This window comes from Dermacentor silvarum, chromosome 8, assembly GCF_013339745.2.
Source record: "Dermacentor silvarum isolate Dsil-2018 chromosome 8, BIME_Dsil_1.4, whole genome shotgun sequence".
NCBI classification, from domain to species: domain Eukaryota; kingdom Metazoa; phylum Arthropoda; class Arachnida; order Ixodida; family Ixodidae; genus Dermacentor; species Dermacentor silvarum.
The window spans coordinates 36,241,960-36,258,565 of record NC_051161.1 but is presented as its reverse complement, the minus strand read 5'-3'; the positions used below and the strand labels follow the sequence as shown (position 1 = coordinate 36,258,565).

The 16,606-nt window shown below is 49.5% G+C and overlaps 2 protein-coding genes across 3 annotated transcripts in view; one reads left to right on the top strand and one right to left on the bottom strand.

Annotated features, from left to right (window-relative positions):
* The window catches only part of LOC119461016 (transcription initiation protein SPT3 homolog), a 575,536-nt gene that overhangs the window by 232,055 nt on the left and 326,875 nt on the right, over positions 1 to 16,606 (bottom strand). The window lies entirely within an intron of this gene.
* Positions 1 to 16,606, top strand: part of LOC119461014 (protein lozenge) — a 153,015-nt gene that overhangs the window by 111,490 nt on the left and 24,919 nt on the right. For both annotated transcript variants that reach the window (XM_037722184.2, XM_049672092.1), the window contains exon 3: positions 14,963 to 15,118. In XM_037722184.2, the coding sequence (XP_037578112.1) occupies positions 14,963 to 15,118 (156 nt within the window). The remainder of the gene's footprint in view (positions 1 to 14,962; positions 15,119 to 16,606) is intronic.

Genomic DNA, 16,606 nt, shown 5'->3' with positions numbered 1-16,606 from the left:
TTTAAGCTGGCAGAGTAGCGGCGTACAGGTCGTTGCGTAATAGTTTGTATTCGCTAGGACTGCTTGCTTACGTCGTGCATGAAGCGGCTTTCAGAAGCGCAGCGATAAGTGAATAGGTGTTGTTTCTCCTGTATATACAAGCGCTTATGTTCCCTTTAATTGCTCGTTTTTATTTTAACTCGTCGCAACTTCTGGCTATTGAACCGCCCTTTGTTTTCCCTGAATAGTCGCGGAAAGGTTAATATTAATCTCCTTGAATCTTAGCTATGATGCAAAAATACACGTCCTACACGACGGTCATATTCCACGTATACTATAGTGAAACCGTTTGTTGTTTTCTACTGCTCTTCCTGCATATTATCATTATTATTGTTTGCACCTGTTTCATTTCACCAGAAGTTTGCCCAGATGTGCTCGTTTTTCGCAATTTATGCTGTAGCAGCTGATACAGGGTTTAATTGATGTGTGTTGAAATATGAATAGCTTAGTTTCGTCTTTAAACACCTTTGCACTCATGAATGGCACCTTCCCTTGTCCTGGCGCGGCCAGGTAAGGGCTCAAGTTATACGTGGTCTCAAGAACTAAATGTACCTTTGTTTATATAACTAGAAGCCAGACTTACGGAAGCGCTACAGATAAACACGAACTCTGTACAGACTGGCAGAGTATTTTGCATTATTTGGAAACTGCATCGAAAGAATGTCTATCACTGAGCACAGACATCAAGCCGTGCTTCAAGGCGTGCTGCCGCAATACCTACGTCAGGGCTGCTCACAGAGCTGTCATAATAAAAGTTCCTATAAAGGTGCAAAATGCAGTTAAGTGTAGTTGTGAACGCTCTGTAATCTTGATTCGACGAGCAGTTAGCTGAGTACGGCAAGTCACCGTCAAAATCCGCGACGTCATGGTGAGGTGGTGCAAAAATGTCATTACGGCGTCGCCACTTGTATTTCTTCTTTCGATCTCTTTTTGTCTTACCGAGTCCCCCTGGTGGTAAGAGTGACGTACACTTGATATTGAACAAGCGTAATATACCAACTTATAGCTTAAGTTATGAGCGTCCCTCCAAACTACCTTCATCTTATCAACCACAACACCAAACAAGTATAAGAGCGCTTCGTGATTGGCTGATGCCTTTACGAGGGAGGAGAGGAGCTTTTTGATCAATTGTGGAGAGCTTTGCCTGGCAGCCACGAGCATAGCATGCTACTCAAGACGGGAAAATTGAGAAATTAAATAATACCCGCACTGTATGTCTCAGGCACACAAAATGCACAAAACACACCACAACACGCAATACACAGACGAATTAAAGTACCCCATTGAGACAATTCTCTCCTTAAAAAGTGCCGCACAGGCTCTATCTAGTTCATAGGCCAAGTCCGTGGTGTAGGTCGCTCAAGGCATGATATTCTTTGATATAGATTCATTACGGACATTATTGCTGTTCTTTCATAATGTGAATAGATTGCAAGATCAGATTGAGTGGGCTCTGTCTTTGCAAAGTTGAATTCGGCGAGTTCGCACGTTAGACGAATTGGTCCAGAATGCATCAGTGACACATCCGTCAATCCTAAAGAAAGGTGAATATGATTAGTAGACACTATGAATCTCACGTGACGCACCGCGGTATAGTCCAGTGACTATAGCGTTATGGGGCTGAGCTCGAGGTCGCGGGTTCGAGCCTGGTCGCGGCGGTCGCATTACGATGAGGGCAAAAATGCAAAATCGCTCGTGTGCTTAGAAGTAGATGAACGTTAAAGAACCCCGGGTGACCAAAATTATCTTCGAGTCCCCCACGTCGGCGTGCGTCGTAATTAGACCATGGTTTTGGCCCGTAAAACATCAGAATTTAGTTTTTAAGACTTTCACATGTGAAGACAATCATTGCATCTGCGGCCCGTGACTGAATGGCAAGGTTATATATATTTGTGTGCCTTCAGGAACAAGGAACTAGTTATAAATGAGCGCTCGTTCTGCCGTCATCCTTGTTCTCGTTGTTTCTCGTGCTCATTTTTTTTTTTTTTTTTTGTATTCACGGGCCATGTTCTCCTAGTATGACGCAGGCGTTACGTTTCACGTCGTGTGGTAAATTCCGATCATGTGATCCTCCAGCGCGGGGGGGATCCTTTACTAAATTCAGTCGAGTTTCTTTTGTTTTCCTGAATCTTTTCTTTTCGTTCTAATCCTTTCCATTCTTTGTCGGCCCCTGTCGGTGCTGCCCGCTAGCTTCATCCCCGCTCCGCTGTGCGAGGCAGATCGTGTGGACGGCGGTTATCGGGTTTGGGCTCGGTGAGTCACGTTTCAGCCGCGGGCTTTCTCCCGCTGGTCCTCCAACAAAAGGCTCTGGGGAAAACGAGGCTGGATGGGAAAGGGAGGCACTGGGGTTGCACACGCGGGGTTCGCGACGCTGGGTCCTCCATGTTCGGGGGTTCAAGGGCTCGACGGTGATGCGCGCCGGCGCCAGAAATGAGCGTAACTGCGGACGTGTAAGAGGGCTTCCACGTGGCGACTGCGTATAGACGACAAAGCGTGCCGTTCTTTTTTGTTTGTTTGTTTCACTTCGTTTTTCTTTTCCCGCTTGTCGCGGTAAGGAGACAGGACGCATGGCAGATACACCGCAGCTGTGTGATTTTGCTCGCGCGATAAACGTGAAATATAATAAATAAAAAAGGAATACCAGAAACGTTTGAGCATTATACATTGCACATGGCACATGATTGGTAGACTTATCACATGCGCAGAATTTCTTGAAGTGCTAATACGTCAGTTAAAAAAATACATAAAGAAAAACATGCGTAGAACTGACGAAGTTCGCATGCAGGACGAAGCGAAGCTGCATTTCGTCCTGTGTAGTACGCCATCCTTTTTACGTGCATTGTTTTGTGTGGGCATATTAACTCTTCCTTTAAAAGTTGCACGGTATCAAGCTATCATCTGTACTCGATGATTTTTGACTTCGTTCGGATTCGCTCATTGATCGAGGCGTGGGGAAAAACATGGAGCACTCCAAGGGAGTATAGTCGCGTGAATCAGGCGAAGTATGTAGCAACATTCCCAACCCTTCTAAAGACCTTTCTAAAGATGACGTGACCTCATTTTGAATGTAATGTTGGCCGCTGCAATTTCGCGAGGGGACCTGAACAAAAGTATGCGTACGCGAACCTGCGCAGCGTACATCTACAGCGGATTATGACAGCCTTCACATTTTATAAACGAAGAAGTGCTTAACGCGTTCAAACGACCCAACTTTCTCTAGCTCTTCCCAAAAGCCAATAGCTCTTACACGCGGAAGTGGTTAGCCTGACCTCGTACTTTGCTACCACGGAACGGCCAAACTGTATCTGCCGCACTGTCGCAAAAAGGCACACAGCCGAGCGAGCGCTCACTGGGCCGCTCGGGAGCGTTACAGTGTTACGTAATAGGAAACGACAGATTCTGCGAGGATATCATACCCGGGCGGGGAGGGTGGTCAGCCGTGCGGGAAACCTATATATACATGCTATGGTATAGAGCTCAACGTGAGTTGCGAAGCCGGGACAGAGGGAGCACTAGGATACGGAAGATGCTGCACGGTGGGATAGAAGCAACGTACACGCCTCTCTCTCTGTGTGTTTGTGTGTGTGTGTGTGTGTGCGTCACAGACGCTTGCGTCCGTTCTTTCTGAAGAGCAGGTAGGGATGGACGGATGACGCGAGTGGGGATTTGAACCACGGGTGGCCAACGATACTATATAGGCGGCGGCTTCCCGGAGAGCCGTAATTGCGTCTCCCTCTCGATTCTCCTTCGTGGCCGCGACCTGAGCACATCGGGGTCCGCTGCCTGCACACGCGACGTTCGAGCGCGATGTTGCTGCCGCAGGATTCCGAATCGGCTATCCATGCCAGCCAATCCTCCCCCTTTACTACCCCCCTCCATCAAGCCCCCCTTTTTTTCTCAGACAGGCTTCCCTACTTTCTCTCTTCCCTGTCTGTCGCGAGCACCCTCCCACGACGCCATTGTCACGTGTCGCTTGGGGGGCGCCGAATTGTACGCCGGCCGCTGTGTGTGTCATCGGACGCTGGCCTGCGCGCCTGATGCGTTAGCGGTTTGGAAAGGTGCAGTACGGTATTCTACTCCAAGATTCACGCGTTGTTTTAATGTGTCGCTAATGAATAGAACGGTTGGCCTGCCAAAACATATTAGGCTTCGTTTTTAATTGGATTATCTGCGTGGAAGGACGCTCCGCAATGACGTCATTTGGTCTCGAATGATTAAAGCGGTCCAGGTCGCGTCCACATTGCTTGTTTTGTGAAGAAACCAGGCCTAATACTGCGAGACACAGCTAGTGATGGTTCTTCATGTGGACGGCAGGTTTAGTGCTCTGTCTGCAAGAAAGTAAGAGAGAGAGAGAGGGCGATAAGAAATAAAGAAAAATAAGCGCAATGTAGTTAGAGAAACTACGTCGTGAGATGGACACATGTTATCAAGCGCCTTATTCTCGATCGATCACTTCGATTTAGGGTCTTCAGATTTCGCGTGGCTTTTAGCAGTTGGAAGAGCATAGGGAGCCGAATGACTTCCGTAAGCATAAATGCACCGTAATGCTCCAAGCCGGGATGGACTTAACATCTGCGAAGTCGTAATTATGGGGAATTTTTAGATGCGAAGCAGCTTATGGTCGGGGCTAAGTCACTCCCTCCCTCCCTCCATCCATCCATCCGCCGTGCGGCGTCCACACCCCTACTGCGCATGCGCATCCTCCTCCCCATCCTCTCCTCTCCTTGTCTCATCTCCTCTCCTCTCCGACGCTCCTCTGTTCTCCGGATTGTGCAACGAATGGCAACACCTGCGGCTCCGCGCGCGATAAGGCGAAGCAGCTTAGGTTAGAGGCGCGACGGTAGGCGCTGCATACTCCGTTGGGGGGCGCCACTGTAGCTCGCGGTATAATGACGCGCGCGCGCGCTCCGCTCCTCTCATTCTCCTCCCGCAATGCGCGGTAAATATAACGGTAGCTACGTACCTCAACCTAACGGAAACGACGAACTGAAAACTAATGGAAACTTGAGTCGACGCCATGGCTGCTTCGCATGCTACTCAAGGTTCCCCTACGGGAAGATGGTGTAATTTTTTTTCGTTGGTTTTAGTTTTTTGCTGGTTAAAAGTATCAACTCCTCATGTTTGGAGTAGCTCTACTGTTACTATTTTCGTTCAGAAAGCTCATTTGTCTGAAAAAAAAAAGTATGTGCACAACTTTCACGCTTGCCTGCTTAAAAAGAATTCACTGTGCTTAGAAAAATATAAATCGTTAGAGAGAAATTCAGGCTGAAGGTGTGCAAGGTGGATTGAAGAATGCAAGGCAATTAATGGAACTGGAAGGCGTTTGCAGCAAATGGTCTTCGTATTCTTGTTTATATTTCAGTAGTGGTTGTGAAGGGATAAACCACTTCAGCTAAGATTTCACAGAGGTGCGTCTCACGAATTAAAAGAAATGATGAAAAAGAAATGGAGAAGCTGCTTCTTCCCGATCTGTCATTATGCGAAGGATTCTCATGATTCTTCCGGGAAATCATTAAGCGACTCGAACAATCGACAAACGATTAGTTTTCCATTAACTGCCAAATTTTGCTCCTTATATTATTGCTTCGAATGTCGAACGGCATAAAAGGGTAACTCACCTTTTAAATTCCCCTGCAATCCTACAAATTGTTTCTATTCAAACACAGGAGAACCAAGCTTCGTGTGACCCTCCTGTCTTTTCTCGCTTACGAACATTATATGATTTACCGGCTTCTCGCATTGACAGAGCTAAAAGCAAGAGCACGGAATGGAAAGAAAGAGTGAGAGAGAGAAAGAAGAGAGATGCCATGACGCTGATGTGAACAAAATTGCATGTAACGTTTGGTCCTCTGTCTGGGTACCCCTTACTGAATCAGACCTTTCAGAGGAATCAGCCCTTTCAGAGGAATCCCTTGCTCTCTCTCTCCTCCCCATCTTTCATTACCCCATCCCGCTCCCATGTGTATAGGGGTAGCAAACCGGTTGTGCTAAACTGGTTAACCTTCCTGCCCTTCCTTCTCTACTCTTTCCTTCCTTCCTTCAGAAGAATCCCAACTAGCCATGCCTATTGGCTCCAGCGCTGACCGCTAACACTGCCTCCACTCCCCCTCCTTGTTCGGTGAAGTTTACACTGACCACGACAACGAAGGCAAGAGGCGGCTGGAACGCAGTGGAGAGCGTGCGACCGAAAACGCACCCTCCACTAAAACGGGTCGGCGTGCCGCGCACTGCTGCCCAAGCGGTATGCCCGCTTTCCGCTAGTCCAGGCAGCATATAGTTACAAGACACGCAAGTACAACGGCTCGTATACAAACAGCGACTAGTGGTGGCGTGCGGCAAACGCACGGAACAGACGCTCGTGTCAGCGTGAAAGCAGCGCGCGCGCTACGGGCCGACTGAGGTCCAGCAGGGGAGCAGGCTTGCAAATATCTTACCCGACGGTGGGCAGAACAACAACAGATATATATACAAGAGGCGAGGGCGGGATGAGAGAGGCAGGCGGGGGGGGGGGGCGAGGGGGGGGGGATGGGGGCGACAGGCGATGGCCGGTGCTCCCGGGAGAGATGTTGTGTTCATGCTCCGGAGGATCGGGATGAGGGGGCGGTGGCGGGAGCAGCAAGAGTCGACGGCGACGACATCGATCCGGGGGTCCGGCGTGGCGCTGCCGAGCTGGACACCTGCTGGAAGACGGCGAGCCTGACGCGATAGCGGCACCGCTGGTCGCTTGCTCGGACACGCGCGGGCGTATGAGCGATCACAAGCATACGGTGTGCGCCGCGATGCGTTGTGCGCTAGATGGCGACCCCAACGTCACGTGACGCTATAGCATGCATAGACTACGCGCGAGCGGGCGCGAGCGTTCTGACACATATTTCGCGCTTCAATGGGCAGATCGATGAAAACAATATGTTACAAGGATAACGCGCGCGTGTTTGTATGCACGAGAAAAACGCAGTGGAGTGCGATAGCGGTTTCTTTAAAGTTTCTAAAGTATCCAGCGCTGGCTTCTTGAGTAAGTTGAAGGAGGAGGAACTACGACCTTCTCGAGGTTGCGAGGGCATGACGCTTCGAAAGAGGTTCATTTTTTAAATTTTTTATTCAAGTATTTAAATCCTTGTTTAACACGACGGCGGGCACGCCACATCGACCTTATTGAAAATCGCGGCGCTGTCACCACAGAAAAGTTCTCCTGAGTACTATGCATTGAGGCGCCGTGGATTCTTGGAGCCGAAAATAGGCAAGTGAGTAATTTCATGGAAGTACTGTTTTGCATATGCTTTCGCAGAAGGACACGCACAAATTGCAGAAAAGTACGTATAAGTCAGTTTGGGTGCACTTGGACGCATGAGGTCATTTGTGCCTTTTCATATAGCTTTAGCAATGAGACAGTTTTGCTCACTTATCCGATGTCTCTCGAGATTTCTTGTACAAGATTCGTTTCACCTATGTTAAAAGTATCTGTTCACATTTTCATTCCACTACAGACCGGTATCTAAATGTGTTCCGCGTGTTGAAGGACAGCTGGCGCAATAAATTACAATAAATTAAGCAACTTACACCACGGCGTGAGCGTTATTTTCACACGACTTATGCAGCACATGTCACCTAATATATTGCCTATTTTATGTTTAACCAATCTGTATATATAAGATAAACAAAAGGTTTGCTGAAAATGCACGACAGTGAAATATTTGCTTTCTATTGCGCAATGATGCAAGTAATACTTGCACCAGAAGTACGACTGGCTTCATGAAACTTATCGTTTGGCCAGCTTAGTGGCTCATGTGCGCACGAGGCTTGTCCTACGTGTTGCGTACGTGTTTTACAAGTTTCTATAACGCAGACATTAAGTGAGACATACTGTTCAGTGTACTACCATGAACATGGCAAATTGATAGTCCATTACGTTAATTCACGTTTATAGCCATGTTCATATGAGCGACAATAGTCTACAATACGCCTCCTCAAGCGCAACAAAATGTTTACCCGCAATGCACAAGTGCATCGCGGTGTGGAGGAATTAAGCAGCGAAATTGTTGTTGCAACCAGGTCGTTTCACTTAGTGCAACAGTTGCATTACTTCTCGCAGTCTACTTAATGCTTTCTTTTATGTAATTACTAGGACACCTCTTCATTTGTTTTCCTGTGATCAGTGGCACGTTGCGTCTGAAATCTTCGATCATGTCCATGACCTCTCCATCACGTAGGCGAGGAACTTTGGCGCAGAAAACGCAGTGGACATTTGATTGACGGCTCACGTTAACGCTTCGAGACCGCTCGACGCAGAAGTAGCACTGTACCCATCACCGGCCACTTCCTAACGAATACTGCAACTCAAGTTCAAGGCACCGGTGTCATTCGCAACGAGAAGACAAGCAGTTTGGCTTCTTGCACGTTTTTCAAGGGGGGAGGGGGAGAGAAAGTAGGGTAATTGCGCCGGAGTAAAATTCGGTGCATTGCGTAGAGAAATTCAGAAGTCGTCACACCGTCTTTAGTTCTGTGGCCCCATCATTATATCTCTTGTAGCCACAGTTGCAACGTTTCTGGTCTTCTGCACCCTCTTCCCCCATTCTGCCCCATTTTATTACCGCATGTTTCCTACTGTTTCTTTCCTGCTTTTTGTCATTGCCCTTACGTCCCAAAAAATGACACACCGGGACCTCAGTGTAGCCTACTCCGCGGTGCGCTGCGGTGTCGTGACGACTTGATCTCCGACCTCGTCACGGCCCACCAGACGACGACGTACAGCACCGAGGAGCCAAAATCGAGAGCAGAAAAGAGGACGGTATTGGGGAGGGCGCTTGCAGCAGCGTACGAGGCACGGAAGTTAAAGCAGCCATGGAGGTGTGGCAGGGGGGGGCCCAAACATGCAGCGTATACATAGCGCGTGTATAAACACCGCTCGGACACATGCACGCGCTGACATATCCGGGGCAGCGCCCCTGCCACGCCACCGCAGTCGCGCGACACGCGGTGGCGGGGGCGAGAGTCGAAGGGGTATATACGGAGCAGCGGGCCGGGCGGCAGCGAGCTGATGTTTTATGCATGGCGCTGCGAAAAAAGGCGCCACACGCCTCTGGCGACGGCGGCGACGAAACCAAGGGACGCGTCGCCCGCGGCAGCACAGCCAGTGCTGCTGTTGCTGCTGCTACAGCCACGTCGGAGAGCGAAAGCCGACCGGAGGGCACAGGGGGTGGCGGGGCGGAGCCTCGAATCAACACGGCGGCGACGGCACACACACAGGCCTGACTCGCTTCGGGGCCCGATCAATAGGGCACCGATGCAGCAGCCGCTGCCTGCCCGTCTCTCGCGTGCTCTCCGTCTCTTTCGTACTCGCCCGCCGCTGCTGCTGCACCTTTGCCGCCCTACGACACCGCCAATGCAGCCGCCGCCGTCGCCGCTGCGTTATGGATACGACTTGCTCGGTCGCAGAAGCCGTCGCCGCCGGGACGCGATAATTTCGGATACGACGTTGGAGACCCCCTCCCTGTCGGACTCTTTCTTACCCGCACACTCGCCCCCACCCTTGCCCGTTTCTTCCTGGCTTTTTGGGGTCGATCAATGCGAAGGCACGAAGCCGCGCACGGCAATCACACACGGGTGCGCGCTGACCACGAAGCGCACGCCGGCGGCGAGTGGCTATAGAAAAAGGCGAGAAGAAAGACGGGCGTGATCGAAGAAAAGGAAACTTTCTTTCGTGAGGCCTGCAGACGTGGCCGAAGGCGCCGCTCAGGGCAGTTTGACGCGAGGCAATGAACGCATGCTTTCATGCACTCGGAAGAATTAGCGCTCACAAGCGCTCAGCTACAGCGGCACAGCTAATTTTCTATGAAGTATATCGGTGCAGATCACGAGCTCTATGTAATTTCCGGTGCCGTATCAACCATACAGATCACGATGCAATTGCGGTCTGTATAAAGTTTTCACTGTCTCCTCTGTGACACATTCGGATGACAAATATTAACTTAGGTAATAGATCGACTTATACATCACAGTTCTGGAATTTCAAATGTGTCACTATTGCATCTGTGGGTCATAAAGGACGTAAAAAGAAAAGGAAGGTTGCGACACCAATTTTAAGATTCTCGTGCTAAGTCCCGCCACGATTGACAACGTCGGCTCGGTGCAAGAAGAAGTGGTAAGGGAAAGGCAATGCTAATAGGTTGAGCCCACTTGGCTACTCTGCTTCGGCGATGGCGCAAAATGGACTAATATTTCCCTGCGTACATGCACACACAGGCATACGCGCGCATCGTTCAGTCAATCACAAGCAAGTATATATATATATATATATATATATATATATATATATATATATATATATAAGCTGGTTGATTTCAAAGTACTACTTGTGACAGCCTCGTCAGAGGATTCAAGCGATGGGGTCAAGCAGAATTGAACTCATGCTTTTCTGCGACACGGAACAGCAATTCTTGTTCTTTTATGCGGTACATAACCGTATAACACATAATGTCCGCCCACAAAAGCACAAATGCTAGAACATTATACACGTTTAAATCATTTGCCTCGCAACGTTCGCAACTCTATCCACAACATCCATGTCATGGTAATAGCGATGCAGCGTTCACTACCTGGACTCTGTTCTTTAGTTCGCTGAATGCACAAATGTGAAGTCACCATGATACAAGTGTCCTGACGACGACCATCGCCTGCAACCACTTACCTCACGCACAAGCGTTATTGTAAGCCGATGAAACAAGGGCATAGGAGCGATCTTCCGTAACGCCTCTCGCTACGTAGTGTGTCGGTTGTTGCGTGAGGTTAGGCTACAGGTTAGGCTGTCGCTAACCTAACTACTTTCGAGCCTGGCGCAGAATGACTCTCTCGTTCGCTGCGAATGCACGGCTGGCGGGCAGCCGCGTTCACGGGGCTAAAGTTTTATATAGCAACACGCAAAGCATAGGAGAGCAGCCCCGGAGCACGGTATATACACGACAACGCGGTGTGCCGAGCGATGCGACACGTCGCCTTGCTGCTCAACAGCGCGGCGGCGACCCGGTCGTCCGCAGGCCGCAGGAGCGCACGAGCGCGCGCGAAGGCGGCTTCATTCATCCGGTAATCAAGTTAGCGCCACGACAGCCTAATGAGCGGCCCTGTTTACCTAGTCCTAGGTAGGGAAAAGGAAAGGGGGAAAAGGGGGAGCTCCTATCCTCGTTCGCCGCCGAACAGGGAGCGCCCAGGCCGCAAACGCGGGCGCGCTGCAGGCCTTGTGTTCCGTACGCTTTCCCCAGTTGTGTCCCCTTTACCCGAGCACCCCCTTTCGGCACTCCTCCTCTCCCTCAATCTCCCCTCGCACTCCTTTTTGTCCCTTCACCCCCCTTTCGGCGACTGGCTGCATGAACGCGTAATTCCCGCAGCGGCCACCGCCGAGCTATCGAGCGCGGCGATCTGCGTTGCCACCGGTCGGGCATTAATCTGCGAGCCACACTCGTATTTCGTGGGCCGCCCCCTACCCTGCCTGTCTATGCTCCGGCTATTTTGTTATTGCATTTTTTTTTTTTGCTGGCTTCCCTTCACTTCCGCGCTCCCCTTTCTCGTACGCGTTCGTTGTTTGAGTTTCCGAGCGAGCCCGAAGGCGGCTGGTATATCGGTTTCACGCCGGAAAGAAGTTGTGTTCGTCAGAGAGCCCGTTTGTCTGCCGCGGGTAACCACTGGTGAGCTCGCTGTACATACAGGCAGAGTCGGTGATGGCTGTGGAGAGAGATGCGTGTCTTTGGTTGCACAGAGCGTCGCTTTTGGGGAGGAATCGGACGCATATTACAGTCAACAAATCATTTTTTTTTCTAATTCACAAGTGCGCTTCTCCACAGTGTAGACATTCCGCCATGTGATGGCGACACTGATCGTTGTTCGAACGAAGACGAAACGTGAGAATAACCTCCCTGGTTGTTTCATCGCGGGAACCCACGGTGTGTATTTTCCACCACAAAACACGCAAGAAATGCGCCCATATAAGCTGTTATAATGAATTGGCTACACCGTCATTTTCCTGGCAGAATGCAGTGCGAAAAAGCTAAACTTATAATTGCGAAGTGCTATGGTATAAAGGGTATATAAATAGCTGTCGTTTGTGCTGAAGGGGGACATTTTAGGCAGAAGGGAAATGTAACAACTCTTCCGTTTCAGGAGAATATGTGTTTTGTCTCTAATGTATCTGGTCAATGGCGGCTTTCAATGTGCAGCTGAAACGATGTCGGTACGCCCTCCAAAGCGAAAAGGAAGAATACGACAAAGCAGCGTTACCGGGTGGCATACGTGCATGTTATAGCACTGGCTTTGAGGCAGCAAAAACAACAACAACAGTGAGCACTGGGAAAATAATGAGATACTAGCACGACCCGACTGTGAAATTTCGGTCGGACGACTGCAGCATAGCATATTTCTGACGCCTTTCCGGCATGGCGGCGGGCGGCGCGTTCATATTACGCAGAGTGACGACAGCGTTGCAATCCTCTGTTAAAGATATGCCTCATGTGTTTATATCTGCTAACGTGGATATTGAATGTTGCGCACTTGAGCCATGATAAATGAAATGTGGACACCACGCAACGTGAAGGGGACGCCACCTCCTTGCACAAGGCCGTGCCCAAAATATGCCTCACGTATGGTTGCCGCTTTGCAAACCTGCGTAATTTCAATTCGCAGGACGCCTAGACACAGAAATCGCGACGCAGAACCAATTCCACTAGACTACTACACAGAACGCGCACAAAAGCAAAAACAAGGAACATAGCATCTTCGCTTAGCTTCTTTGTCCGTCCCGCGCAGTTCTCGCTCCTGAATCGCAAAAAAACACCAACAAAGCCCGATTCACGCGAATCGCCGCGAAACGCCGAGCACCCTCATCAAGATTCGCAAACTCTCCCGAGTGCGGATGCAGTGGCAGGCTGCGATATGGATGAGCGATTGGCGCTAAGTAGCCCGGGCCACCCGGCGCGCTCTCGCACGCCGGCGCTCACGCACTAAACTCTCTCCAACAGCAGGCACGCATCAAAACACAGGCGAAGGCGCCAGCTCAACACCAACCGGCGATTCTCTAGCGTGCGCAAGCGTGTTCGAAGGCCTCGGGGTCGCCCTTGGTGGCCGGCACCCTGGGCTATACTCCCTCTCCCCACTTTACCGTGCTTTTCCTGCCACCCACATGGCGAACGAAGAAGAAGCATCGTGCGGTTTACTGTGGCCGGCCCCTTCTGGCCAGGAACAAAAGGAACCGGCAAATTACGCGCCCACAGTGTAGCCACCATGCACACGCGAATGCGCAAGCCATCGCGTACACGCATCTGTAGTGTGTGTGCGTAGCACACGAGCGTTTGTAGAATGCGCAGCCGATGGCTCCCCCCCACTAGGCGTGCTCGCACTGGCTAATCTGAGCTCAGCCCAGGGTGCACGAATGCGTGTGGTGTGTGCATGTGTATACAGAGCGTATGCCGGACCGATATCGCAGCTCGCGATCTTTCCTCTGATAAGCAACCCCTGCTAGGTCTTTCGTCGATAGATGACCCTCCTTCGCGAACGCATACTCGCCTGCAGGTTAACGGCTCTGCGCCGGACCTGAACGCACACGCGTGCGTTGGTCCTCTGGTGCATATTTACTTTGTGCGTGCGGTACCTCCCTGTACCTATATTACGGTGCTATTTGCTCTGCGTAAACCGTTTCCTCGTTACAGACATTTACTTCGTTGATACTATTTGCTTCCTTCCTGGGCTCCAGAGGCGATCTGCCTGCCACCCGTGTTTATGGTAATGTTCGATTTTTCAGGCTGCCGAGTGCTTGAACGTCTTGAGCAATTTGCTCGTTTGTCTTATCGCGAGATGCGAAAGTGCGGCAATTGGACTTGGCGTTGTTATTTCTGGCGTACGGAGGCACGTCTGCCTGCAGCAAGCTCAAGAAGGGTCAACCGAAACGGAATCGCCAGCGAAGTTCTACGCAAGCCAAGAGCCGTCAAGATCACGCGATTATGTCACCAAACGTACGAAGATACATAGAAGAGAGCCACAAACATCTGTTTCGTGAAGACCTGCCTGCCCGAAGGTGTACTGTGTTTAGCATATATTGCGCCTAACGGTACATTCAGGTTTTTTTTGTTTTTGTTTTTAACAAGGACAACTGCAACCGATGTTTGTTTTTCGTTTTCCCTTCATACAGTAGCTCTCTCAGCTTTTACCTTATCATCACGAATATCTTTCTCCGATCTTCTCGTGTCTTTTGACATATCTGGGTGACTTGCACGCGTACTGACGGAAAACGTACTGATGGACAAACTTGCTGGGTGGTCTGACTGGTGGCGTAAGACTACAGTGCGAAAGAAAACCGCATAATGACGTGAGATAACGCCGAAAACAACCCGCATTTGGCATAACGCTGGACAAACACGAATAATTTGCTTCGAGACCACAGCGGAGAAATACAGATGGTTCGGGACTGTTAAAATTTTTCTAGCTTGGGCGTCTAGCGATAACATCTGAGCGCGTAAATATACCGGAGATTTCTTCTAGTCTATAGTAGTTCAGTAACTCTTTGTCAGACTGAATTACTCAGCTGAGATTTGTGGAAGTCGTGCGACGAATATAAATGCTCATGAATTTTGGTCCGAAGCAACTGAAGCATTTGTTTATATGCGGAAAGGCTTCGACAATTGCACCTTACACTTCCAATAAAAAAAAAAGTGCAGGCCTATGTGTAGACTGCTTGAAGACATGTCTTAGGCCTGGGAAGATAAAATGACAATCCCAATAAATTCCTGTGTTGAGCTTTAGATATGAAATACCATGCGTTCAAGAAAGCCGAATGTTTGTTTTGGTACAATACACTGGCACAAGCGCGCCTAATAGGCGCGAAGGTGCTGCAGAGGCATGTGTTTTCATGTGCCTAAGCTTAATCTGGATATTTGTTTCCTCGCAGGCCAACAGCAGCAGTTGAGGGCGTTCGCAAGTGCGTTCGGTCAACGACCTCCGTTTCTGGACCCGCTACGCGAATGGGATCACCTTCGAAGGAAAACGGCTGAACAGTGGGCACTGGAAATCCCACGGAGGATACCCGGAGCAGGAGCCCATCACGGTCAGTGCCACTGTCTCTCGTATAGGTGACACCTCCCTACATCCCTGCCCCCTTTCTCGACAAGCACAAGCGTGCGCGAGCGCGCACACACACACACACACACACACACACACACACACAAACACGTATATATATATATATATATATATATATATATATATATATATATATATATGAATGCACATATTTGTATGCACGCACACGAACACCCGCACGCGCTGTAATCCGAGCCAAGTACCTTCACAGAAAACATAATCGGTGTGAAGAACCTCACCCGCTCAAGCCGTTCACGTTCGCGTTTTTAACCACGCGGGGCCGAAGATTAAGACGGATTGGCGTCGAATTATAGGTGCACTGACGCTGTAAGAAGTGTTTTTTCTTTGTTCTTTTTTTGAAGAAAGAACAAGGTTAAAGAGGCGTAGAACAGCCATTAACGAACTCGCTAAGGCAGAACGGTACACAGTTGATGTGCGTTAGGTTTCGCGCGAGCTCTTAGAATCTCCAAGGCAACACCAGTCGACAGATGGTTTACAAGGAAAATGAATGGTGTGTACTTAGACTTCCCGGCCAGGCATGTAATGTGAAGCACGGATGGCTGCTAAGGGCACCCCTGCAGCTTTTCCAGCGCGAGGGCGCCGCAGGGGATTTTCGCCACACTGGAGGTCGTCTTGTTTACTTAAAGGATATTTTATCTTTTTTAACACCTTCATGCACAAATGGTTCATTTTATTGGAAGTGTACCTGCATCAGTCAGATATGTAATACAACGAGCGGCCTCCGTTCGCCGAGCTCCGTCTTCTCAGAGATGCACTGCAGCACATCAGTCTTCGGTTTCTCACTGACAAAGCTATAAATTGTACAATGCCATTCGATATTGTGTCCTTTACTACCAAGAGTAAGTAATAACGAGATATTGAGCGACAAATCACTGGCCAAACGATTTATACGCTTATAAGTTTCAAAACTGCGTAATTTGTTGGCTCACTACATAAAGCAATCCGCTTATGTGCATAAAAGGTTCAGAAATACTTTTCCTCGTAAAATCAGCGACTTTCTTTATAATCCTTTGCGACAGGAAGGCGCATGAAACTGTCAAAGCGACATATAAGTTGTCAGGAACCTTCTCTATAAATATTTCATATTGCAGTCCCATGCTGATTGAATGGGACGTTAGGCCTGACTTCAATGTAGTTGTAATTTGATTTGCGATAAGCGCTCGACGATTTTTTGCGCGTGTCATGCGGCGAATTAGGCGTGGCCTGTTGAAAAGATTTCTCAGCCCTTAGTTTTATGGAGGATGCATGCCCGAAGCACGAAGCACAACAAATGCATGTCTAAAAACAAGAAGAAAAGAAAGAGAGAGAGAGAGAGAAATAAAGCAAAGGCCACACTTCTTGTCCTAGAGCCGCTGCTCACACGTTCATCAATGAACCACCATTGTGCGAGAGGCAGTCTTCGCCATAGTCGCGCGTGACATACTGCGCTAAT